The sequence below is a fragment of the Glycine soja genome, chromosome 8 (genome assembly GCF_004193775.1).
Source record: "Glycine soja cultivar W05 chromosome 8, ASM419377v2, whole genome shotgun sequence".
NCBI classification, from domain to species: Eukaryota; Viridiplantae; Streptophyta; class Magnoliopsida; order Fabales; family Fabaceae; genus Glycine; species Glycine soja.
This window is the reverse complement of record NC_041009.1, coordinates 17,078,374-17,102,694: the sequence shown is the minus strand read 5'-3', so window position 1 is coordinate 17,102,694 and position 24,321 is coordinate 17,078,374. Positions and strand designations below refer to the sequence as shown.

At 34.1% G+C, this 24,321-nt stretch overlaps 5 protein-coding genes across 5 annotated transcripts; 2 read left to right on the top strand and 3 right to left on the bottom strand.

The window, feature by feature from the left end:
- Positions 1-2,136: 2,136 nt before the first annotated feature.
- Positions 2,137-3,040, bottom strand: LOC114422444 (uncharacterized protein At1g15400-like). Its single transcript, XM_028388796.1, has one exon. It carries the CDS (start codon positions 2,897-2,899, stop codon positions 2,570-2,572), a length of 330 nt encoding a protein of 109 aa, XP_028244597.1. The 5' UTR covers positions 2,900-3,040; the 3' UTR covers positions 2,137-2,569.
- Positions 3,041-4,795: 1,755 nt separating this feature from the next.
- LOC114422443 (F-box only protein 6-like) lies at positions 4,796-6,172 on the bottom strand. Its single transcript, XM_028388795.1, has one exon. The coding sequence runs from the start codon at positions 6,110-6,112 to the stop codon at positions 4,994-4,996; it is 1,119 nt and encodes a 372-aa protein (XP_028244596.1). The 5' UTR covers positions 6,113-6,172; the 3' UTR covers positions 4,796-4,993.
- A 4,748-nt stretch (positions 6,173-10,920) lies between these two features.
- On the top strand, positions 10,921-11,607 carry LOC114423960 (uncharacterized mitochondrial protein AtMg00810-like). Its single transcript, XM_028390856.1, has one exon. It carries the CDS (start codon positions 10,921-10,923, stop codon positions 11,605-11,607), a length of 687 nt encoding a protein of 228 aa, XP_028246657.1.
- A 1,866-nt stretch (positions 11,608-13,473) lies between these two features.
- LOC114422442 (3-isopropylmalate dehydratase small subunit 3-like) lies at positions 13,474-16,218 on the top strand. The gene is made up of 2 exons (XM_028388794.1): positions 13,474-14,259; positions 15,849-16,218. The coding sequence occupies exon 1, from the start codon at positions 13,521-13,523 to the stop codon at positions 14,256-14,258; it is 738 nt and encodes a 245-aa protein (XP_028244595.1). The 5' UTR covers positions 13,474-13,520; the 3' UTR covers position 14,259; positions 15,849-16,218.
- A 2,843-nt stretch (positions 16,219-19,061) lies between these two features.
- Positions 19,062-20,984, bottom strand: LOC114423000 (transcription initiation factor TFIID subunit 15). Its single transcript, XM_028389584.1, has 3 exons — positions 20,870-20,984; positions 19,987-20,373; positions 19,062-19,440 (listed from the first exon to the last, which is right to left on the bottom strand). Exons 2-3 carry the CDS (start codon positions 20,349-20,351, stop codon positions 19,365-19,367), a joined length of 441 nt encoding a protein of 146 aa, XP_028245385.1. The 5' UTR covers positions 20,352-20,373; positions 20,870-20,984; the 3' UTR covers positions 19,062-19,364.
- Positions 20,985-24,321: the final 3,337 nt, after the last annotated feature.

The window sequence follows — 24,321 nt, the reverse complement described above, 5'->3', positions numbered from 1 at the left end:
AAGTAGCCAATTTTTGTTTTTATTTTTCATGGAGGTTATGTTGCTAGTTCCGATACAGATATTAAAAACTTTAAAGTTGATTATAGGGGTGTCTTGCGTAGAATGAGAACAAAAATAATTAAGTACATTTTTTATTCAATTTATTTTGTAAAATACATGTTTATTTTTAAAATACATTATAACTTTAACTGTTGATTAAAAAATTAATAACTAAAATTATAATAAAATAAATTATGAAATTATGAAAATTTTAGTTGTTATTTTTTTATTTACCGCTTATCGTTGTACTTTATTTTTTTTCCCTCTTAAAAATAGATACCTTGAAGGGAAACAGAATGTTGCCTTCAGAAATTAGAAACATTAGAACATGAATGAAAGGAAAGTATATAAAATTCGGCTGCGATGTTGGCATCATGTGTAGCTCACTTTATTTTGGCTGAAATACATTCATTATTCAATGTGGAACAGGATGACAATCAAACAAATTCAAAACATATGTAATCATATTCCAACCCCATTATATAATCGTTTGATAATCAAAATAATGATTTAATTCTGCACATAAATATTAATAGGTAATATAAAATATGTAGCTTTTAAATTCCCAGGTTCAATAATTTTTTATTTCAAGAGAGATTAATTCAACCATTGCGTGGAGGATACTTTAAGTTATACATTAAGAATAATTTTATATTTTGTGACAATAAAATGGATAAGTGTTATTATTTGACAATTTATATTCTGGAGTATGGACTATTTGATATGGTATACTCCACTTACAAAATTAATAATAAAAAAAAACATAAAAATGTGAAAGCAAACAGGATAAAGGGAAAGAACTTGAAAGTGTAATTATTGGAGAGCAGAAATGATGTCACAAAAGAATAAGAAACTTAGGAGAAGTTTGTGTGAATATTTGATAACGATTCCTGGAATCACAAATAGTAATCACTTATCACAGAAGCACGTCATAATTTAAGTGATAGCCTTCACTTTCTCGTGGGTAGGATACTAATTGCTCTAAATATGTCCCATTGAATTGATTGAAGTGGTCAAGTGGGGGATAAACCATATTGATTTGGACAAATTTGTTTTTTCAACCTTCAAATAAATTATAGAGACTGTCTTCAATAGTGATCAAATTCCCTTCTCACACAGCAACACCGACGTTGAATGGTTAAACTAAATTCGGGTTTGATTTTTCTTGTTATAAAAAAAATCCCTTGAATTGAGTCGTATTAGTATTACTAATAAACTCTGTTTTGACCATAAATATAGTTTAAATGGAGGAAAAAGAATATCACTAATTGAAGAGACAATTATATTACAAACTTCACAATGCTTCTGAAATTGATGACAACGAAACATTTAAAGATATCAATAATTACTCAGCGAATTTATTAATCATAACATATTTATAAAATAATTTATTAAGAAAATGTGGGAGTATATCTTAATTAAAAATACAAAAAAGAATAATAAATAATAAGCAGAACGTGCACGAAAATTTTCCTAACAAATCTTGATTTTTCTAGCAATCATACAGTGATTCAATTTCTAAAACCTAACAAAATAAATAGATGCTAATTACTTTTTGATAGGGATTAAATGACCCTTTTTTACTGTACCTATCAAAAAGTAATTAGAAGTATTATCTATTTATTCTGTTGATTTTGGAAATTGAATCACTATAATTGCTAGTAAGAACAAGATTTTAAAGAAAAATTTTATGCACGATTTTCTTACTACTTAGTATTTATTTTTTCTTATTATCTTTAAAGGAATTTTCGTATTATTTTCAGAAGGTCAGTGATACTCTCCCTTTATGCCAGCCATTAAAAATAATATTATTGCTCACAATCTATCATTCTATTTTGTCATACGCCGCCGACGATAGAACAAACAAGGAAACAGCCACATTTCTCTCTCTCAAAAAAAAGCAAACAGCCACATGAAATTTGACCTTACGCTTCTGTTTGCAACTGACCACAAATTCTTCACAATAATAAAAAAAAAACAACTCAGAGGATAGGGATGATTTGAAACATGAAGCTGATTTTCTTTGCGTTCTCTATGGTTTCTTTTCCCCTTGATTTTCTTTATTCAACTATCAGTTCAATTTATAAACACATGGTAGAAATTCAAGTTCCTCATATTTATCAAATATATCATACAAATACAATATATAAATATGGTGTTGATTATTAAACAAAAGCAAAAGCACGGTACTAAATCACGTTCGGATATTGCACCAATCCCAAATTTGTGAAAGATAGATCTTATTGGAGATTTTACTTTGTACAGAGATCAAAATTGCTGGTTGATCCAACAAACATACACATGATTACAACCCAACTCACCCCAAACTATCATCATCTCTTCTTCCACAGAGACAATTGAAACATGAAAACAAACCAAAACTCGTAAACAGAGACGAAACGGAGGGCTACAATTCACCCTTCTCTATTCCCATATACGAACTCAAACTCAAACCCTAAATCTTAAGTGGACATAAACAGAACGTGTTGAAGAGCTGTATGAACCACCGTCTCCGGCGACGGGAAAAAACCTACCTTGATCGATGCTTAGCACGGCCCTTTTCCCTTGTTTTCCCGAAAGCGCTGCAGAAGCCGCAAGCAGAGAGCTTGGGAGAGGGAGGCTCGATCGCCGGCGAGACTTTTCCGGTGCGGTAGCCGCCGTTGGAGCGGCTTCTCTGGATGGTGGTGTTGGGTGGTGTAGTTCTAACTTTAAGGTTAAGGTCACCACCAGAACCACCACCCTTTTGGTCTTCGTTGTTGTTCACTTTGTTCAATTCCCCTGACAATAACTTGTCGTCCCAAACAAGCCCTGATGAACCCTGTCTCCTGAAAGACACCTCAGATCTTTGCAAACCATCCATGACCTCTGTTTCTCTCTCTATAGCTACCTCTGAATCTTTCTAGCTCTAGCTTAATTTGAAGTGATGATTTTTATGTGTGTGAATTTCTCTCTGTCTGTTTCTTGTGTTGTATTTACGTGGATGACTTTTGCTGTGTGAATTGTATATATATAGAAAATGGTGAACAAAACCATGTGGCAAAAAGAAAAAAGGAAAGAGTCATACAGAGACGACGTAGTCAATATCTCTTGGGATTTTATTTTTCTTCGCGATTCGCTTTCATATTCATTATTCTCTTTTACTAAGTTTTGGTATTCACTATTCTATTTCTATGTGTTTTATTTTCAACTTTGATGTTAAATATAAAGATTAGTTTTATGCACTGTTAATGTAAACATTGGTGGAATATCTCAACTCATATAAACTCTTGTTTTGACTTGAAAATTTATTTTTTAATGATTAAATAACACTGGTTATACTTTTATATAAGCACCTTTCATAATAATTTTGTAACAATTTATTTGCTTCAATAATATTCTTTCAATGGCTTAACTTTGAGACCGAACATAAGTATTTCTCAATATAAAAAAAAACAACATAAGTAATTAAATTGAACTTTTTTTTTCTTGCTGTTTCTTTCCTCAACTTACCAAAAAAAATATCACTTTTAGAGTAAAAGTTTAGTTTTCATACACTACTTTAGATATAACATTTAAAGTAATTATTGTAAAAAAAACTAACAAATTTACCACATACTATAACAATATATGTTTTTTTAGGTAATAACAGTATGTTGTTCGTTTTTTTTTTATACCAAACTAGATTATCAATCAACTTTATTAAATTAAAGAGCTTTAGATATATGGTTTGAGTCATTGCTACTTATGATCCAAATATGTTAGTTTCTACTTATCATTATATTAGAGTGTTTTTTTTTTTTTTTACTGGAATCATTATATTAGAGTTAGAATACATTAAGTAGAGTGATAAAATGGATGAATCGGAAAAAAATTTAGTCGGATTATAATGGACGGGATAGAAATAATCCATGAATCCACTTTTGATGAGTTTGATCCATTAAAAAGTCCAATACATTCCCTATCCATCTAATAAAATACAATCCAATCCATTTTAGTGGACAAAAATCCAATCCATCCAGAAATATAACATATTTTAAAAAAATTGTAAAATATTTTCTCCTTTCTCTCTTTACTCTGTCGGCCATGAGTCCTGGTAAAAATTATACGGAAATAACTGAAGCCGAAACTATCTGGAGTCCGAACTATGTTTTTGTTTTCCCATGGAAATGTTGATACTTCTTCTGCAATCCAATTTTCATTTGTTTTTGGCCTAATTGGTTTTATTCCATTTTTGTTACTCCTTTGTGGGTTATTCATTATACCAAATCTTCTTTCTCTTTCGTATTCATTTGTAGTGATGTCCCAACTCAATATATTAAATAAATTTAAAAGGGTAAAAATAAAGTTATCACAGCATATCCTGTCGTGTGTGCAGTATCAACAATTTGATTTAAGTATTTTACATGTACATGAAATTGAATATTGAATATCGGGGTACAATTGTAACGACTAATGAGAGTATGCTAAAATCTAAATACCTTTTGATAGAGAAAAAAAAAGGAAAGGAGGGAAAATAGATAAACAAGCTTTAGAGAATAATGAAAATGGAGTATATAAAAATAAGATTTATACCTTTTTTTCATATAAAGAGTATTTTTTACAATAAAATTTAAAAAGATAAAGAAAAAAGAAAAACGTAATTGACAAAAGAAAAAGTATAAATAGCCCAAGCCCATCTTTTAACTCAATGAAAACCCAAAGTACTAAGCCCAAATTAATTAAGAGCAACCCAAATAAGAGGGACAAAATTCAGACAGGCTATGCAGAGCAAAAGGCATAGATTGAAAGGTTATTTGATTTCATGTGGATGGGATTTTCGCCCACGCCTATGTGCAATTTTTACACCTGCTTCACATTTTTTTTAATAAGTTTGTAGCAAAGCCAAGTTACATTTTGAATTCAAACATAAATTATTTATCTCACAACACTTCACAATGTCACTTGCAACTTGTACCAAAAAGAAGACTACTATCGTTTAAAAGATAAGAGAGGAGGCAAGACTTGGATGAACAAGTGCCCCTCTGATTGGACAATTATGCACTTGTTTCCCCTTGGTGTAACCACACCCATCAACCCAAACCCATTCCCACCTACCCATTATTTCCCCTACTACCTTTTTGCAAATCACCATCCCATATCCAATATCCCTATACAAACAAATAGCATCCTCATTCCCCACACACTTAACACTCTCCCAAATTCTCTTCTCTCCCAACAATCTCAACCCCAATTCAAGTGGCACCTTATCCACTAAGCACCATTTGTCCCCTTCATTTAGCTCCCAAATGCAAGCACTTCCACCACACGTGCCACCAACCAATCCCAATGCCCCATTCCGCGGAACAAGCGTGGCAAATTCCAGCTTCTCAGCCATAGGCACACCCAACTCCCTCCATCTATTTCTACCAACATCAAATCCCATGACACTATAGACTCTGGCCGAGGTTACCCAATACAACGTTTCTCCAATGCACACGTTCTCATTGGGTGTCCACACGGTGAGCCTAACGGCAAACTCGACAGGCGTGGACCCCACAATCCGCCACGTGTCAAACCGCGAGTCATACATCTCCACTTTGGTTTCATACGTGGCGCCGCCACCTTGTGCTGCCTCGGACATGCCACCAGCCACGTAGACCTTAAAGGAAGGAAACCGAACATCATCGTCATCACGGTTTGGATTCGATGACTCCGAGGTTGTAACTACTCCAACGGCAGGGTTGGTTCTTGCAACATGCAACCGGGGAAGGTGCCTAAACTCTCTCGTGAAGGGGTTGCAAAGACCCAATTGGAGGGTTGTGGAATTGGTGACCCTTAAGAGGAGGAGGCTCCCTATTGGACCAATTGGTCGAATTGATGGGATTGGTAGAGAGAGTTGGTGCCATTTATCTATCACTGGATTATGAGCGTAGCAATATGGTCTATGGTTGCGAATTGGAAGAGCCAAGAACCATGAAGAGGTTGTTGTGGCTATAGGATAAGCCTTGGAACATTTGTGCCAATTCTTGCAAACTGATCTTGCTCTAGCCAACGAGTCTGGGGAGAGAAATGAGAAGATGTTGGCTAAAATGTCCAAGGGAAGGTTGCTCCACATACCCGAAATGTGAAGATTTCATTTTGAGCAACTTGCCATATATGTACTATATTTTATCGTCATTCGCCAAGTAAATTGTCACTTAATCACTTATCAACAGTCATGAGATTGCAATAAATATATCGATATTTGCAATAGACGTTACTTTAATCAATCAATTTTTTATTCACTTGCGTTTAATTAACGTAGTTGTGATAGTCAAATATGATTTTTTTTTATTTTTTTTTTACTGGAGTAGGTGGGGCCCAGACAATTATTAGAGGCCAATTATTGGACAGCGGGATGTGTGACCCACATGCGATGCGGAGCTTTGTCATCTCACCCACTTGTGTGAACTTTGTCACTTTTCGATTTAATATCTTCGCCTCAAACCTAGATTTGGATTGAACTGAAGGGTTGGTTCTTGGAGAGAGCCAAAGGGTGAGAGAATATATACTACCAACCGTTCGTTTCTAATTCTCATTTCTCAGCGACAACATCAAGCATTAATTTGGCTGCCTCCTCTCCTCCTTTTTGAAAGCAAATTGAGTTACTTACTATAAAAATCCTCTATTCTTTTATACAAAGGTCGTGTAAAGATTCAAAAATGCTGTAGGGAAATTGTTAGTGGTTTTCTTTTCTTTAATGGTACATTGTCATAAATTTATGTTTGTGAACAAAAGGGTAATCATTACAAATATAAAGATATTTGAGCTATATATGTACTGCTTGCAAAAAAGAAAAAACTACATCTATTAATTAATTAATTCGTTGTTACGTCTTTGCTTTGAACCTTATATCCTCAAGTAAGAGATAAGACATAGTCAAAGATAAGGTGATATAGATTATGCTACTGTCAAGAAAGACAATGTTGCGTCTTAAAATTGTGTGCCACGGTGAATATTAACTGCGTTGAATTTGACATTATATTCTATTTGGTCAGTGATTGGCATTATATTGGCTTCAGTATTCTGTAATGGACTACCAATTTGGGCCCCTTTCCTCACTTTTTCGGGCAGTTTGTCTTTTGTCTCCTGATGTGCAGATTTAAGTTTTTTCAATTATTGCCATCGGCTTGGCCCAACAAAAGGATATGTTGCTAAATTTGGTTGTTGCTTTCTGCACCTCCAAGTTGCTTTCGCATATTTTTTTGGCTTCTGGAACTTGGAATGATCAATACGGAGCGTAAAATTATATTTTGAAATTTTGTCTTTTAAAATGACCAATTCAAAAGGTAAATTTTTTTTTTTTTAGAAAGGATGCAGAAATCAACTTAGATAGAGGTGCAAGAAGCAACAACTGTGCAACCCCAAATTTTGAATACAGTGTAGTCTAAGATACGAATGATCCAAACGAAACTAATTGATATAGGCTCGTGGTAATTCCACTATTGCTGTTTTCTTTTTTGTGTGTGAACAGAAATATTAGCATTTCAATCAAATGTTAATATATGAATAAATAAATAAAAATAACAGAGTTATTTGTGCAAAATAATAGACTTATGTTTGAATTTGCTAAAAATGTGATATAATTTAGTTGTACAAAAAAATTCTTTAACAATATATATATAGTAAAACAATTTACGTATCAACTATATTTCTTTGTAATACAAACAAAATGTTTTAAGTGTAATACTTTATTCCAATGTATACATCTTTTACTTGGACTAGCATATGATATGGCACCTCCATTTCACGTGCTTGGCGGTTTTTTTTATTTATATATATATATATAAAAAACTAGAGTTTGACGTGGATCTGGTCCAATGCAGACGAGGGAAAACCAAAACGAAAACGTTTTTGTTACACGTAAAGAGGGAGAGGTGTTTACGTTTTAGGGTAAAAAAATTGAAAATTGAAGTGGTCAAAGTGTTACCCCAGTTTGCCACATCGATTCCATATTTTGGGGAGCTTTTAGAACAGAGGGGTCCTTTCAATAATGCCTCTTGTCATTTTCGTTTTAGTATTTTCAATTCATTAGTCAACAACAGGATTTTATCCTTTGTTGAAATCAAATGTATCTTCACTTAAATTAAATATTCCTGAAATTAGGGTTGATGTAACATTTAATTTAGGAACCCACCTTTTTTTTTGTCACTTACATTTAAAATTTTGTAGTTTTCCGATGTGTTGATCATGTGCTAGTTATACAACACGGCATCATAGACTAATGAACTAGCTAACAGAAGTGCAAAATCGATCTCCTAATTATTTTTATGATTGCAATGCCACTGGTGACAACAGGGTCTTATTATTCCTGCAATGATTAATGCCAAAAGCTATGCATGAAGTTCTGGAATAGTATTTTTAAATCCTGTTTGTGTCATAGTGATGATACTCATGACAAAGGTCCCATTTATTTGCAGTGTTCCATGTAGATTTGGAATTTGTCAGACACCATTAGAAGTGACATCTTCTCAGTTTATTGCAAGTGAGTTCTTCCCTCTTTTAATAGTGAAGACTCTTCTCTACCCTGGAGCTCTTGCAGAGGCAATTTGCAAGCAGAAAACCATCCCAAGCTACAGAAATCTTCTAAACTTGCACCAGTTCAATTCAAGGGCAGTCTCTGCTGCATCAGATCTCCAACGCCTAGAGGTGTCGTGTTGATTAGTAACTGAAAACTAATGCCTCTATTAGTATTGAGATTAGTGCTACCAATACACTCCACGCTACTTCTAACATTGTCTATTGTTGGTTATAATGTGTCAAAAATTATAAAATCACGAGTGAAGTTCATTAAACAAGGAGTGAGCCTCGCATAATCTTTGTGATTTCTAACAAATTTCAACCAATGATAAAAGAGTATGTTAAAAGAATGTGTTAAGAGAGTGTGTTAAGCTTGGACATTCTTTTGGGTTTGTCTTGCAGGTTCTGGGAGGAAGCTACTTGTCTGTGGGAGGAGCAATCACAAGTCTGATAAAACCAGGGAGAATGAGCCTTTTTAGAATACTTATTCTTATGTGGGGTCTGATTAGAGAGTCCATTAAGGGAAAATCTGGTTTAGCTCATGCAAAAGTTATCCACATCTATTCAGCCCTGTATATTGCACTAATCTCAGCATTCTTCTCCATTAGAAAGGATGTCCGAAAGATAATTCGCACTTCACTCGAAAGCACGTTGTGAAGGCTGAACGTTATAAATTAAAGGAAAAATGAGACTGGTAATGACATGCATGCATCCATGGCCTACCTAGCTAGGTAGGTAACACTTCTACTTATTGTTCAATGCAATTGCAAACACAGGAATACAAGACTTCTTAATCATAGGGTAGCTAGTGGAGAATATGTGGCATGAATTTTATGTATTGTTCAATGAGAATGACTTGCAGACATTGTCAAACTCATTCATTACTGTTCAGAATAGAGGTTTGACAAAATTCTTTAGGAAGTGCACAGTGCAGCTTATTGTGGACTTTTAGTTCTTTCATTGTTTTATCAAATTTGTTAGAATATATGTCAATATATTTTTATATCTAGTTTCCTTATTATAGCTTAGGATATATTAGAATATATGTCAATATATTTTTTGTATCCAATTTCTTTATTATAGCCTATGATCTCTCTTGTGTATAATTAGTTTCTTTATTATAACCTAGGATCTCTCTTGTAATTGTGGTATATAATCACAATTTTTCTAATTGAATGAACACAAAATTTTATTCTTTCATGGTATCAACAGTCTAAGGTGAGATCCTTTCTTGCTTCCACCATGTCTTAGCTTCTCTTCTTCTCTTTCTAGTCGCCATTTCTCTTCTCACGTCAGCCACCATGACTGACTCCAACAAATTCTATCCAACTCTTGTTGTCTCCAACATCAAGAACTATATCTCCATCACCCTAGAGATGGAAAACGTCCAATATGCAACGTGGGGGGAACTGTTCAAGATTCATGCACTTTCTCACAATGTCCTCCACCACATCGTCCCACCGAAGAAAGGCAAGGAGAAGGTGCCTAAAATCGATGAAGAAAAGGAACTATGGTTGACCTTTGATGCTACGATCCTTTAATGAATCTATGCAACAATCTCACATGACCTATTGCATACTATTCTTGCCCAGCCCATATCTTGCTGCCCAACCTACACCTTTATCCGGCCCACCCACACCTAGCCCACAATCGCCACAATAGCAACCCTCACCCAGCCCAGTGCTTACACCTTCACCTTTATATCAGCCCACTTCTTTTTTGGCTCTCAAACTCGTGACACGTAGTCAGCTTGGGATTTTCAAAGCCAAATGACATTCAAATCTTTACAATAGTGTCACTAAATCCCCACTACCACGTAATCATGTGTATGCCTTTTGTGACCCGAATTGGAAAATGACTATGGATGATGAATTTAATGCTCTTATTAAAAATAAGACGTGAGAGTTGGTGCCCTGTCCGCCTAATGTTAATATGATTTGGTCTATATGGATTTTTACTCATAAAGAAAAATTTGATGGTGTTTTTGAGAGGCATGAGGCCTGTCTTGTAGGGGATGACAAAACACAATAGATTAACATAAATTATGGTGAGACTTTTAGCCTGGTAGTCAAACTGGCAACTATTCATACTGTTCTTAGTTTAGCCATCTCTAAAGCATGACCCGAATTCGTGAAGAATGCTTTCTTGCATGGAGAACTCAAAGAGACTGTGTACATGCATCAACCCATGGGTTTTAGGGACCTGAATCATCCTAATCATGTATGCTTGTTGAAGAAATTTCTATATGGCATCAAACAGGCCCTTCAAGCTTGGTACAAGAGATTCGTTGATTATGTTTTTACTCTTGGGTTTTCTCACAATACTTCTAATCATTCTTTCTTCATTTACTGATAAGGTACAACTATGGCTTACATTCTTTTGTATGTGGATGATATTATCTTGACAGCTTCTTTTGATGCTATTCGCAAGTCTATCATATCCCTTCTTAGTTCAGAATTTGCTATGAAGGACCAAGGATCGTTGAGTTATTTCTTGGGTATAGCTGTAACTCATCATGCATGTAGTCTATTCTTATCTCAACGGAAGTATGCAATAGAGATCATTGAACGAGCTGACATGTCATCTTGTAAGCCATCTCCCACTTCAGTTGACACGAAACCAAAGCTCAATGCTAATTCCAGCACACCATATGCCGATCCATCTCATTATCGAAGCCTTGCAAGGGCTTTTCAATATCTCACCTTCATGAGACCGGATATTGCTTATGCTATGCAACAAGTGTGTTTATTCATGCATGACCCGAGGGAAGAATACATATACGCTCTCAAGCGCATTGTGCACTACATTCAAGGTACTCTTAATCATGGCTTGCATCTTTATCTATCTTCCACATCTACTCTTCTCTCTTATACAGATGCTGATTGGGGTACATGCTTAGATGCTAGATGCTCCACATCGAGTTATTGTGTGTTTCTTGGTGATAATTTAATTTCTTGGTCCGCTAAACGGCAAGCTACGTTGTCACGATCTAGTGTGGAGGCGAAATACCGAGGCATTGCTAATGTGACTTCTGAGTCTTGTTGGTTATGAAACCTCATTCTAGCGCTTCATTGTCCTATTCGGAAAGCTACCTTGGTATATTGTGATAATGTTAGTGCGATGTATTTCTCCAGAAATCCTGTTCAGCATCAGCACACTAAACATATTGAGATGAATATTCACTTTGTTCGTGAAAAGGTTGCTCGTGGGGAAATTCGAGTCTTACATGTCCCATCACGTTATCCGATTGTAAATATTTTTACAAAAGACCTTTCCTTGATTCTATTTGAGGATTTTTGGAACAGTCTCAATTTACGACAACCTCCCGCTTCTCAACATACGACAACCTCCCGCTCCGACTGCAGGAGTATGTTAGAATATATGTCAATATATTTTTATATCTAGTTTTCTTATTATAGTCTAGGATATGTTAGAATATATGTTAATATATTTTTGTATCCAATTTTCTTATTATAGCCTAAGATCTTTGTTGTATATAATTAGTTTTTTTTATTATAACCTAATATCTCTCTTGTAACTCCACAATTTTACTAATAGAATAAACACAAAATTGTATTCTTTCAAAATTCATACAAAAATATGGTTTTTTTTTTCTTTCAAAAAGAGGCATACATAAATAGAATGAGTTATAGACATATATACACTCCTAGTTTTCTTTGTCGAGTTCATTGATGCTGTTTGAATAGAAACATTGGGAGAATTCTTTAGAAAATTCATAATGCGGCTTAAGATGTGTACTGTTAGTTCTTTCATTGCATTTATTAAATCTAAGGAACAAGGTGTTTAATATTTACAAGTTTTCCTCATCCTTCTTTTATTCAAGTTTTCCTCGGAACGAATGTTTACGAAAGTTTAATTTTTATGGGCAACCTAATGACCTGCCCTAAATAAATTATATGATTGGCTAAATTTGGTTAACGTAATTTGTTTTCTTCAAAAACCAACTTGATTCAGCCTCAATTTCCTTCTTCCATTTAATTGACTTGGAAAAATTAATTTTAAAACTCACCTAACTTGATTTATTATTACATTGTTTTATTTAAAGCTATATAATTATGTGGGTCATTTTCATTTCATTATATTTATTTTATGAATTTCTATATCATATGAACTTGATATTATTAGGTCGGAAGTACGTAAAATAAACAAAATCTTAAGTACGTGAGAAAAAAAACCGGTCTAGCTCAAAAGATTAATTTGTTAGATGTCTCATAACATCCATAACTTTGATTCGTCTCACATAATACATGAATTCAAAGCACATGGCTCCTGTGCTGATAAATGTTGTGGATTGCTTTGACTAAACTATAACATGAATGATAATGACAATATCCCTTGGCCAACATCTTTACTGCTGTCTAAGAATTCGAATAAACAACAATTTTGCGAAATTTGATTGTGCATCTTACATCGGAAAGGGACAAATCCAATTGTGAAGACTATGCTTAGTTGCTTCTCGACGCTGATTCAGATACGTAAATAATCGATTGTGCATTCTTGAAACCGATTATAGTCCATTTTTGCATCCGAGTTTATATGATTATTGCTTTATTCATCCCATTATATTTAGCATGTAATCAATTGTATTAGTAAAGGATTGAGAATCATTTTTTTCATATCAAGTCGCAAACTATAACACGAGGTTGTATTAAAGTTAACGATAGAGATAATATAGTGCCTTTATTTCTAATTTTATTTATCTCATCTCCATTTATCCTAAATCAAACAAGCTTACAACATTATTTATTTTCAATCCAAATATTATAACTTTTCACGTAATTCCCTATTTATTTCTTGTAGATGAGAGAAAAGAAGACGGAAGTAAATAGTAGTTACCTAACACGCGCCGCCAGGTTCCTGCACATAAACGGCGCCGTTTGAATAGTCTAGATAAATACTAACCACGAGTGTTAGGGAAAGGGAAAAGCACTTAACATTAAACAATGGCGTTGTTCTCTTCTGCCGCAACCGTTCTTCCTCGGAACCTGGCATTCACCAAACTCTCCCTCTCTCACTCTCACACTCTTCTACCGCGCTTCCTTTCTTTCCCAACTCCCAAGTCATCAAACCCTCGCAACCGCGTCGCAGTCTCTCTCCAAACCCCACGCGCTCAATCCGCCGCGTCCGCTTCTCCCTCCGCCTCCTTCCACGGCCTCTGCTACGTCGTCGGCGACAATATCGACACCGACCAGATCATTCCCGCCGAGTACCTCACCCTCGTCCCTTCCAAGCCCGACGAGTACGAGAAGCTCGGCTCCTACGCCCTCATCGGCCTCCCCGCCACCTACGCCACGCGTTTCATCGAACCCGGCGAGATCAAAACCAAGTACGCCATCGTCATCGGCGGCGCCAACTTCGGTTGCGGCTCCTCCCGCGAGCACGCCCCCGTCGCGCTGGGCGCCTCCGGCGCCGCCGCAGTGGTCGCGGAGTCGTACGCTAGGATCTTCTTTCGGAACTCCGTGGCCACCGGCGAGGTGTATCCGCTGGAGTCGGAGGGACGCCTCTGCGAGGAGTGCACCACCGGCGATGTGGTGACGATTGAGCTCGGAGAGAGCCGCTTGATCAATCACACCACCGGAAAGGAGTATCGCTTGAAACCGATCGGCGACGCGGGTCCAGTGATCGAGGCCGGTGGCATCTTTGCCTATGCCAGGAAAACCGGCATGATTCCCTCTCGTTGAGGTATTATATTTGTATATTCTTTGTTTCTCTAATTTAATTTTTCTTCAATGCTATAATTTTATGTCAGAGTCTCCATTGTGTAGAGTAATTATCTAAATAAGAATTGGATGAACATGAACTTAAAATTCCTGAAGCATAGGTTAGAAAAGGGTCCGTGTGAAATTCTTAAAGTGCTAGTGTTGGAACTCAGAAATAGAAAAGAGGAGGCTACGTGAGTACAGAGTTGTTCTCATTTTGTGTTTGGTTATGCATCTGGACTCCTGCATTTGGCTACCGTGAGACCAGGCACTGTGACATGCAGATTAGTTTCATGGAAACTTGTTAGGATCCCATTGCAAGTTATGGGACTTGATTTGAGTCTCACATTGGAAGTATGGGATCTTAATTATTATGAGGTTTATAAGACAGGTTTTGTGCGTTTTCTGACTACAATAGCTAGCTTTTGTGTTATGGTTCTCCCAAGTGAGGTTGTCAAACTTAACTCAAACTCATAATATAAGAGTTTATCTATTATAATTATAAAATATATTAATAAAAAAACTATTAATGACATATATGTATAAAGATAGTACTCTTAAGTCTTAACAATAGTTTAACATTTCAACTCTATAATGAATCAAAGTAGCAAACCACAAGAATAAGGTGTAATAGTACATTAGTACCACATAAGATCAAACTACATAAACTACCACAATCATACATAAATTCACAAAACCATAAGTTCTTAAAATGAAAACATTTCAAAAAGAGATAATTTTTTTTCAAATCGTTTGAGCCTAGTAAAATGTTAAATTTATGTTGGCTAGCTGACTTGATGGGAGTTTCTACTCCTTGATATATTGCTGTGTAGTTTTTTCTTTTGGGCTTTTTAACCCGCCCTTTCAATACCAATAAAATAAAATAAAATCCATGAGTAGCATAAATACTTACTTTTTTACTCAGGAGTCAAGTTTATGCGCATTTAACGACCCGAGTTTATCTAGAAAAAGAGTTTGATAGTGAGTTAATTTGTTTTCTCTACCTAGAATAGTAAACTTGCAAGAGTCGGAGTTAACTCAAGAGTTTGACAACAATACTCCAAAGGTTCTTATCAATTGGCATCAGAGCCTTCTTCCTCCATGTCTCAGCTGCAAACCAGTGGCATAGTTTTTGCTAGGAACTAATCAAAAGGTTAATGCACTACCAATCTGCAAGGGCATCGGGACTGTAGATTGTGGGATGTTAGGATATTGTGAGGTATAGGATTTGAGTCCTACATTGGAGCCTTGGAGGTATGCGAATATAGTTTGGGTATAATAAGGTCATGGGATCCTGAACTACAACAACTAGCCTTTGTGGTATACTTCTCCCGAAGGTTCTTATCAATTTAATTGGATCTTAACAAAACCATTTCATATTCATTTGACTATCTCAGTTATCATTTTTGGTAGTTAAGTTAGAGTTCCTTTATGCGTATGTTCTTTCTGTGTTTCCAAAAGCCTGTGAGCTTGGCTCTTATTTATATTTGCTCTTCAAGTTCTAAGTTTTCTTTGGGATTCTAACATCGTACGGGTCCACATCAATTGGACTGGCTAATTTTTACCTTCCAGATGTTGGCATGGAAGTATATACTTGGGGAAGCTGGAACGTTTCGTGGAACTGTGTTACTTTCTCAATTCAGATTTTATCTCGTAATATGCAATTTTAACATTTGATAGGCAATTCCACAGATAGACTACTGCATTGCCTTTCTTAGGTGAAAGTTATTTGGTTGAAAATTATTACAGTAGTTTAGCTTTAGACTTGCTTATTTGTATTTAGGAAAAATGATATTTTCCTTGATATCAGAGTTTGGATGAATGTAGCATCAGCAGGATATTTAGTAAATTCTGGTTTGTACCCTTTTGCATTGCAAGGCTGATTTGAGAGGCTTGTTTTTAAATAATATAAAATAAAACGGGCGAATTAGATCCTTCACAACTAAGTAATCCAATCTTGGATAGTCTCTCAAATATTAAGTTGATAAAATTGGCTTAGAGATCTTTTTTGTTAGAGATCTTTTTTGTTGAGTGTTTTTGGGTGAAAGAGATAAATTGCGGAAGCCCATCTTATTGAGTAATAAATTCAATTAGTACAAAAAAGTCCTTAATGAAAAGGTAAAAATTTATATTTGTACCGGCACGAATTCGTTATTTTTAAAACATTCGGATATAATTGTATATTTTTTGGGGACATGAAGGAAAAACTTATAATTTTTTAATATCTTTTCTTTTGTATCCACTTTTTTGTCTTAATATATTTCATTATACCTAATATCAATGTAAAATAAATTTTTGAGACTTACAAATTATTTCAATTTTATTATATTATTTTGATTTTACTTTTCTGCATTTGTTCCGATATATATATATATATATATATATATATATATATATATATATTAATATGTTTTATAATTTGTTATATTATTCTTTCATACTAAAAATTATTTTCTTACACTTTTTTTATATTTATCAATGTTTCTATTTTAATATTTTTAAAATTGTGTTATCATATTATAATCCAATCATGGACAAGTCTCTCAAATACTAATTTGATTATCCAATTGGCTTATAGATCTTTTTTGATAGCCACCAACTTTTATTGGAATCTAACCAGCCAAGTTGCATCATTTCTTAAAAATATGTATATATAAAATACTAATAATGGAAAATCCGATTACTCAAGGGCAAGTTAAATAGCTAATATGTAGTAACACACAGCGTGTAAGGTTTTATTATGTTCACATAAATAAAAATGATATATTTAATAGAAAAATTTATGTTTAATTATTTCTACTGTGTTCAAAATTTTCTTGGGTGATGATTGTCATACACCATGAATAGAATAAATCTTTGATCCAGTGGATTGAGAAACACTCATGATTTCTTACTTAAGAAAAAAAAACTAATATGTAACTACCTCTATCTATTACAAGATAACACTGATATTTTCACTCACCTATATATTTTACATAACTTATTTTTTTTTTTAAAAAAAGATTTTTGAGCTTCAATTTATTTAGTGTTTGAAATTATGTAGTACATGTATTTATTAATTTCTAAGCTTCAATTGCTGTTTTGTATAAATAAATAGGTAAATTATTTAATACTTAAAATTCCGTTTGGATACATTATTTTGAGTGTTCTTCTTTCAAGTTCTTCAGGTGAGGGCAGTGAACTCTGCTATCCTTGCTTCAGATGACATGCTTCTCAAGAAATAAATTGACCCAATGGATGCCTTAGCTTGGTCCATTATCAAATAGGCTAGAACTTGCAGAGATATAATACATGGCAATAGAAAGTGTGTTTTAATGGTTCTTGCATCAGCAGCTTCTTTTATAATCTCATTGATATGGTGTATCTCATTAATGCAAACTTTTGTATTCACGAATGGAACCCATTTTGCCTCATTTATCATTCAGAATGTTACTTATTTTTCTTCGAACAAGAAAACTGGATGATTATAAAGAAAATAATGAAATGGATTCTAACTCGCAAAAATCGATGATAATGCCCCTTATTGGAAAGAAGGATCACAAATTTTAAACTTCTAAATTGATAGGTATATATTAGATTATATTTTCAAGGGATTTATTTTATTTTATTTTATTTTTATAATCAGCACCATTACCAAACTGCACCCAACTAGGAGGACATCTTGGGACCTCCAACTAATAGTAATATAAAAAGGAGAATCATATATTAGTAAAAATGAGAACAGTGAACTAATAGTAATATAAGGAGAATCATATATCTTATATATAATCTAGCAAGGGTCGAGACTTGGAGACATTTCATCAACATAAAGCTTGCTTGAAAAGAATCGAAGATACTTCACTAACATAAAGCTTGCCTGAAAGAAAGACAAGAGTCCTACATAAAAGCAAATGTAGTTATGGAGTCTTGGGCTCATCTTTTAAATCCTCAATGTGCATCCTTTTTAAAGGTATACTTTACATTCAGCGAAAGGAATCCAATGTGATTTTATGTTTCAAATATGCCAAGTTAAGCCATTGAAGTGAGGGAAGGAAGGAACAAGTTAGAGATATTTCTCATACAAAATATAGAGGTTACGGAATATTTCTCAGTAATGAGTACTCATACCTCAAACTTAGATTCTGGCTATTTAAAATATGTTTCACTTATAGTTACAAAGGTCTTTGGCATTTTTATATTATTTTATAAAATATATTTTTAACATGGTTTTAGTTTTTATACATTTTTTAAAAATAATCTTTTTTTATCGGTAGAAATTAAAGATTAATAATAAAAAAATTATAATAATTCACACAGTGTTCAATCAAAAACTAAACTCCCTTAATAAAATAATTTATATTACCACACAATAATTGTTACATGTCACATCAAATTATTATTTTAAAATGATTGTTGGTGTTACTACTAAGCAGTGATAGAGACCATTTTAAAATTAATAAATAAAATTTATGAGGTCAAAACTAATGACAAAAAAAGAGGACCTAAATCAAATAAAGGTATATTTATAGGAACTTAAAAAATATATTCAAAGTCTTCCTTTTTTACTCCATAGTTGAAGAGAACTGTTTGCAATGCTGATTCAAAGTTATTTCAAATATTCTTTTTGTCAACTTAAAGGTTTAAAGGTTGTCCCTTGTTAAAAAAATTGCTTGGTGGACTTGTGTGTGTATAGGACTACTATTTTGTTTTTGAGTTATCAAATAGTAACAAATGGCGTACCACATGACCCCTCATGCATGCTTAATTTGGAAGTACTTCTAGTTTATCTCATGGGAAAAGAAAAGAAGAGACAAGAAAAGAGATTCATATTCATTTAAGAAAACCACGCACCATACAATAAATGAACTCTCTAACGCCAAAACTAAAGAAAGTAGTTTAAAGCACCAAAACAACATTGTTGTAGCTCTTGAGGTAAATCTGAGAAAGACCCTAAGGGATGCAGCTGGCTAGCTTCTCTGTAACATGGGATTTTAAACCACCTTTTCAGAATTCACACTGTCTTCAACATCCCAAAGAAATTAATAAAGAAATCTTGCAGCATCTCCATTAATTAATGTAGCCTTTCTTGCTAGGATAAACTCATTTTTTCTAGTACGTGTCCCTTGGAGCACTGCATTTAAAACATTCCATTCTGCTAGCAAAGTTGTGCTCATTGCATCCTGATCTGCTCAATGATAAAAAAAAAGGAATAAATTAAACTTTGTCATAACAAGAAACACAAGGAAAGACTAGTGAAGTGAACCATATTTTGCACTTAAGGGACAACTAATTTTCGAAGTATGAAAGTCCTAAAAGCAGTCAAAGAAAGGGGAAAACCCAATAAAGATGAGTAGCATTGCATGCCTATTAACACCAACAGTGCCTTTTGTTTTTGTGTTGTTTGCCATATTCTTTACACTTTAAAGACAGAAGGCAAAGGAAAAAGCACAAGATGTCCCCTAAGAAAGAACCAAAAATCAAAAGATGACCAACAAGTTTTTTGTCCTAGTGGTATTGGATTAGGTCCCTTTAAGCAAAGTCTTGGATTCAAGTTTTGTGGATGAAAAAAAATATGGTTGGAATGAGAGAATCTCACTAAAGGTGTCCCACTAAGTTCCACGGCGGAGATTAATCATCGACAGTGAATACTTTATACCAATAGCGGTTAAAAAAAAATAAAATGAAAAGACACAAAATCAATGAATGAATGAATGAATGACTGTGTCATCACCTGCTGCATATCCAATCACCAGATTTCCATCCAGGTCTTCCACTGCCACCAAAAGCTCTGGAGCGCAAGATGTCAGAACTGTTATAGCCTCCTCCAGCCAAGTCATCCTTGAAAGCACCACACTTGAAGCAGCTTGAGCGGCTAGCAAAGTTGTGTGCACCACAGTTAGCAGCAGCACAGTACCAGTCGCCGGGGCGAACATCTGAGCCAGTTAAACCAAATGAGGACCCTCCTCTTCCTCCAAAACCACCAAAATCAACAACTCTATCTCCATATTTTGAGTCCCCACATCGCTGGCATGAGTCTCTCCTCTGAAAGTTCAGGTGCTGGCACGACCTGCAATTCCAGTCTCCTGGCCTGCTCATATTTTACTTCTCTGCAAAATTACTGTTGCATTCACCAATCCTCATTAGAAAAACTATGAGTATAAAATTATGAAACAAGTGTCAAATGTTCAATAAAACTTGATGATGTTTTTCTCTATATAATTGTTGCCACATTATATATATGATAGTATATCTATATCCTACACATGTACATGTGTTTGTGTATTGTACTAGGCACTAGCTAGCTTGCTAGCATAATGCTTATTATAATATTGGAACAACAAATAATAATAATAATAATAATAATAATAATAATAATAAAAAAAAAAAAACTCAGTTAAGGATTAAACTTCTCTGAAAGCTATGAAAACAAGTTACGAGGCTGACATAATGAAGCACTCTAGTAGAAGACAGATTTGATCACATTACTATAATGTGACCCTCTGGAGAGATTTAAAATACTAAAGAATTGCATAGAAAGTTTTTGAAGAATTAGGTAGGTGAGATTGAAAAATATATGAGGGGCAGATAGTGGAAGGGAAATTACAAAGACCAACCTCAAGATAATACAGTGAGTTGAAGTATTAGAGATGCAGAAACTGAAGAGGATTTGCTGATGAGGAAATGTGATAGGGGAGGATGGTTTATATACTGGCAGAGACCACAGAAAAAAAAGAGAATAAATGGAGGGCCGTGTTGTGTTGTAGTACTTTTTAGTGCTGTTTGAGTGGCAACCTTGATAAATGGAATCAATGAATTCTAAAGGAGGGAAAAGAGATAAAGGAAATTCGTGCTACAATTCCAAAGAGAGCACACTTTGAATTTTGAACATATACTTTGGCAGTGGGCTACAATTTCATTTTGTTTCAAGTTTTTAATTGTACAGTAATGGGTTCAAAGTGCATATAGGAATATAGGATAATCATTTTTTTTTCCTTCAACTCCAAAATCGGATAGAGTTAGAGGCAGGGGAAAGGAATTGATAGTGCTAGTTTGAACTGAACTAGGTATTTCTATTCTTTCATTTTTTTTCCTCCAACCTCTGGATGCAAATTAAAGGGCTTACATGTTATAACAAAAAAAAAAGAGGCTTACATGCGTTACGGTTCAAGCACAAAAGGTGCATTCAAATTCAAAGCATTTTTCGTATATAATATGGCCTCTAAAAGTTAAAACAAATTATTATATGATCAAGATCACGTAGTTTCTATCAATTTTTCTGTGACACGTAATCACATTTTTTAATTTACAGAAATAAACAACAAAACCCTTCTCATCAAGAAAGACTGATATAGTAATGGAAAGATGTATACTCCATTTATAAGCAAGTTATCAGAACTATGTTACTTAGTTTCTGTTTTATCAGAACTATGGCTTATTGGTTTCTTATCTGCTAGTAATGTTATTTTCAGGATTAGTTTGTGTATAATCTTAAAAAAGAGATTGAATTTTAAATTTTTTATCCCTCATTAAAGTAGTAGTAAAGTGATTCTTATATTTACACAGCCGATTTTAGAGAAAAATTCTGATGGAGCCACATAAAATTAGTTGAAGTTATCTTGAACAGTTGTACATTAAACTAGCAAATTCTGAAAATAGCATGAGTTATAAAAGGCTATTGGTTAGTACTATTTATGAACTTTGGCACTATAATATGTTATTTGAGTTATTTGGATAGCACAACACAAAATTAGCAAACACTTTCTCATGGTCTATAGCAAGATAGCTAAGTCAAACAAACTCAAGACCAATAGAAAGAGCATGTAACCTAATAGCACAACAGACAGAGTGTCCAAAGATCTAATCAATCAAATAAACCATGAACCCTAGAAAGTCCCTTTGACCACAGCATTTGGTTACATGAATCAAATTGGAATTGTACAACCCCACAAACAGAATTCAAGCATACAACAAAAAGAAAAAAAATCAACAGTAGGAAGAAAAAAGAAAAAAGAAATGCTGGCGGCCTCTAATTGGACAATGTGGAATCCAAGTCAGCATTTGCCACCATGTAATGAATATTCGTACCATTAAATCATATAGACCGGCCTACTAATTATCCCAATAACATCCACGAGGGGATCCAAGTCTCTTTCATGTCCATTACTCTTTGGGAATCAACAGAATTTTGACTGTCAATATGTTTCAAAAATAGTTTCTGCTTTACAATTGATTTTGAATATTCTTTGATTCTTTCATAAAAGTAGCTAGCAAGAGTAGTAAAAAAAGGTTAGTGATAAAATTATTACTAGTATATATCTTGTACACATATTAATTTTGTAGTTAAAATATTTTGGCGGGAGAAGAAAAAACTGAAACGTAATTTTGGAACTGTTATAAGGCAATGGCTAAAATAGTACTATATACAAAAGATAAATGTAAGTAATTTTGTAGCTAGCAATGAGGAATGTAATGTAAGTGAAGAGTGAAGAACGAGGTGAGTGGAGGCATGGAAGCAAGTCAGTATAACTTTGAAAGGTAAGGAAAACAGACAAGAAGATTAAATAAATGGGAAAAAGAGAAAAGAAAAGGGAAATGGAGAGTTTCAATAAAGATAGGTGAAGGCTTATGATGGAATAACAAGTCTTCGAGGTTTCATTTTGACCATCTTTTGTATTCTTTTTCTATTCTTCGGTTGAAGCACTGCTGCGGCTGCTGCTGAGCTATTTTATTCTCTCTTTCTTTCTCTCACACTAACCTCAGCTTTATCTCAATGTATGTATAAACTTTCTCTCTCTTGAAGTTGAATGGTAAGAATGAATGAGGCAAGGAAGATCTGGCCTCCATTCTCTTGGGGAAGGGTAAAGGGAAGTAGAGGCAAACTGTAAAGAAGAATAAAGAGGAAGGGAAGTGGGCTGATTCGATTCTCCTTGGGAATCGTTTCCATGCAACACCACGACCACATCATTTGCATTCTGCTATGTTTGATTGTCATTGTGTGCGTACTTTTCCCAAGCAAACCATCATGTAAAATACTACTTCAATGTTTTACTACTCATTGCTTTGCTGCCAAGTGCTAACTATATCCTTAGTGTGTGTTTTTTTTTTTAATATTATAGCATATCTACTTTTTTTTCTCACTTTTTTTTAGCTCTATCACTTTCTTTCCTATTTTGTTAAAGAAAACTGTTCACTGAGAAGATCATCTATATGTCACATGGACATGGTTTGGTGTTATACTTAACTTAATAGCTAAGCACACTAATTCTATTGGTAATTGTATGACTTATTCTATGGGGAGGAAGGAAGGAATGAATACCCATCACAAATTTTATTTCATCATTATCAAGTAACCCTTTGTACTTCGCTACTCTAAAAGTGTGCCCTTTAAAAGATATATTGCGATAGAATGCAAGTACATGCATAACTTCAAGATACTATTAAAATTTTAATTATTGATTTTTTATATATATTTTAATGACAATCCTGTGTTTAGTGGAAAAATGTTTGTAACACATTTTCCAGTGTCTAACATATTATATTTATTCTCTGCAAAAAAACGTATTATATTTTTAATAGAGTCTCAATGAACACAAGAGTAATGCTATATCCTGAATTCTCTTTTCTTACTACTATCTTATAAAGAAAAATAAAGAGTAATTAAATATACTTATAATATCTTAAAAATGTAAAAACTCTTTTAATACTTCTAATTTACATGAGGTAGGAGGACGGTGTTAAGAAAATTGATTCTAAACACAATACACATGGTAGATGCTCGTGTAGAGGGTTGATGTTGCAATAAATTAAGAAGCATTGATTTGGGACTTTAATCTTTTGATGTAACACCACCATTTGTAGGCATTAATTTGTTTCTCTTTACATGCCATGGTACAGTCAAAATGGGTTAGGTTAGCATTGATCCATCACGTGGTGGGCCAAACAAGTTTCTTTTGTCACGAGTTTTGGTGTATGAAGAAAATATTATCAGAAGAAATTACTAATTCGATTTTTAAAGGTGTGGGTTTCAACTTTCAACTTCTGAAACAATTCAATCCAATCCAGCTCA

Coding starts and splice junctions, on each gene's coding strand:
- LOC114423960 (XM_028390856.1), top strand. CDS start 10,921: ATGGCTTACATTCTTTTGTATGTGGATGATATTATCTTGACAGCTTCT.
- LOC114422442 (XM_028388794.1), top strand. CDS start 13,521: ATGGCGTTGTTCTCTTCTGCCGCAACCGTTCTTCCTCGGAACCTGGCA.
- LOC114423000 (XM_028389584.1), bottom strand. CDS start 20,351: ATGAGCAGGCCAGGAGACTGGAATTGCAGGTCGTGCCAGCACCTGAAC. Junction 19,441..19,986: donor GGTGATTGGATATGCAGCAG/GTGATGACACAG, acceptor ATCATTGAGCAG/ATCAGGATGCAATGAGCACA.
- LOC114422444 (XM_028388796.1), bottom strand. CDS start 2,899: ATGGATGGTTTGCAAAGATCTGAGGTGTCTTTCAGGAGACAGGGTTCA.
- LOC114422443 (XM_028388795.1), bottom strand. CDS start 6,112: ATGTGGAGCAACCTTCCCTTGGACATTTTAGCCAACATCTTCTCATTT.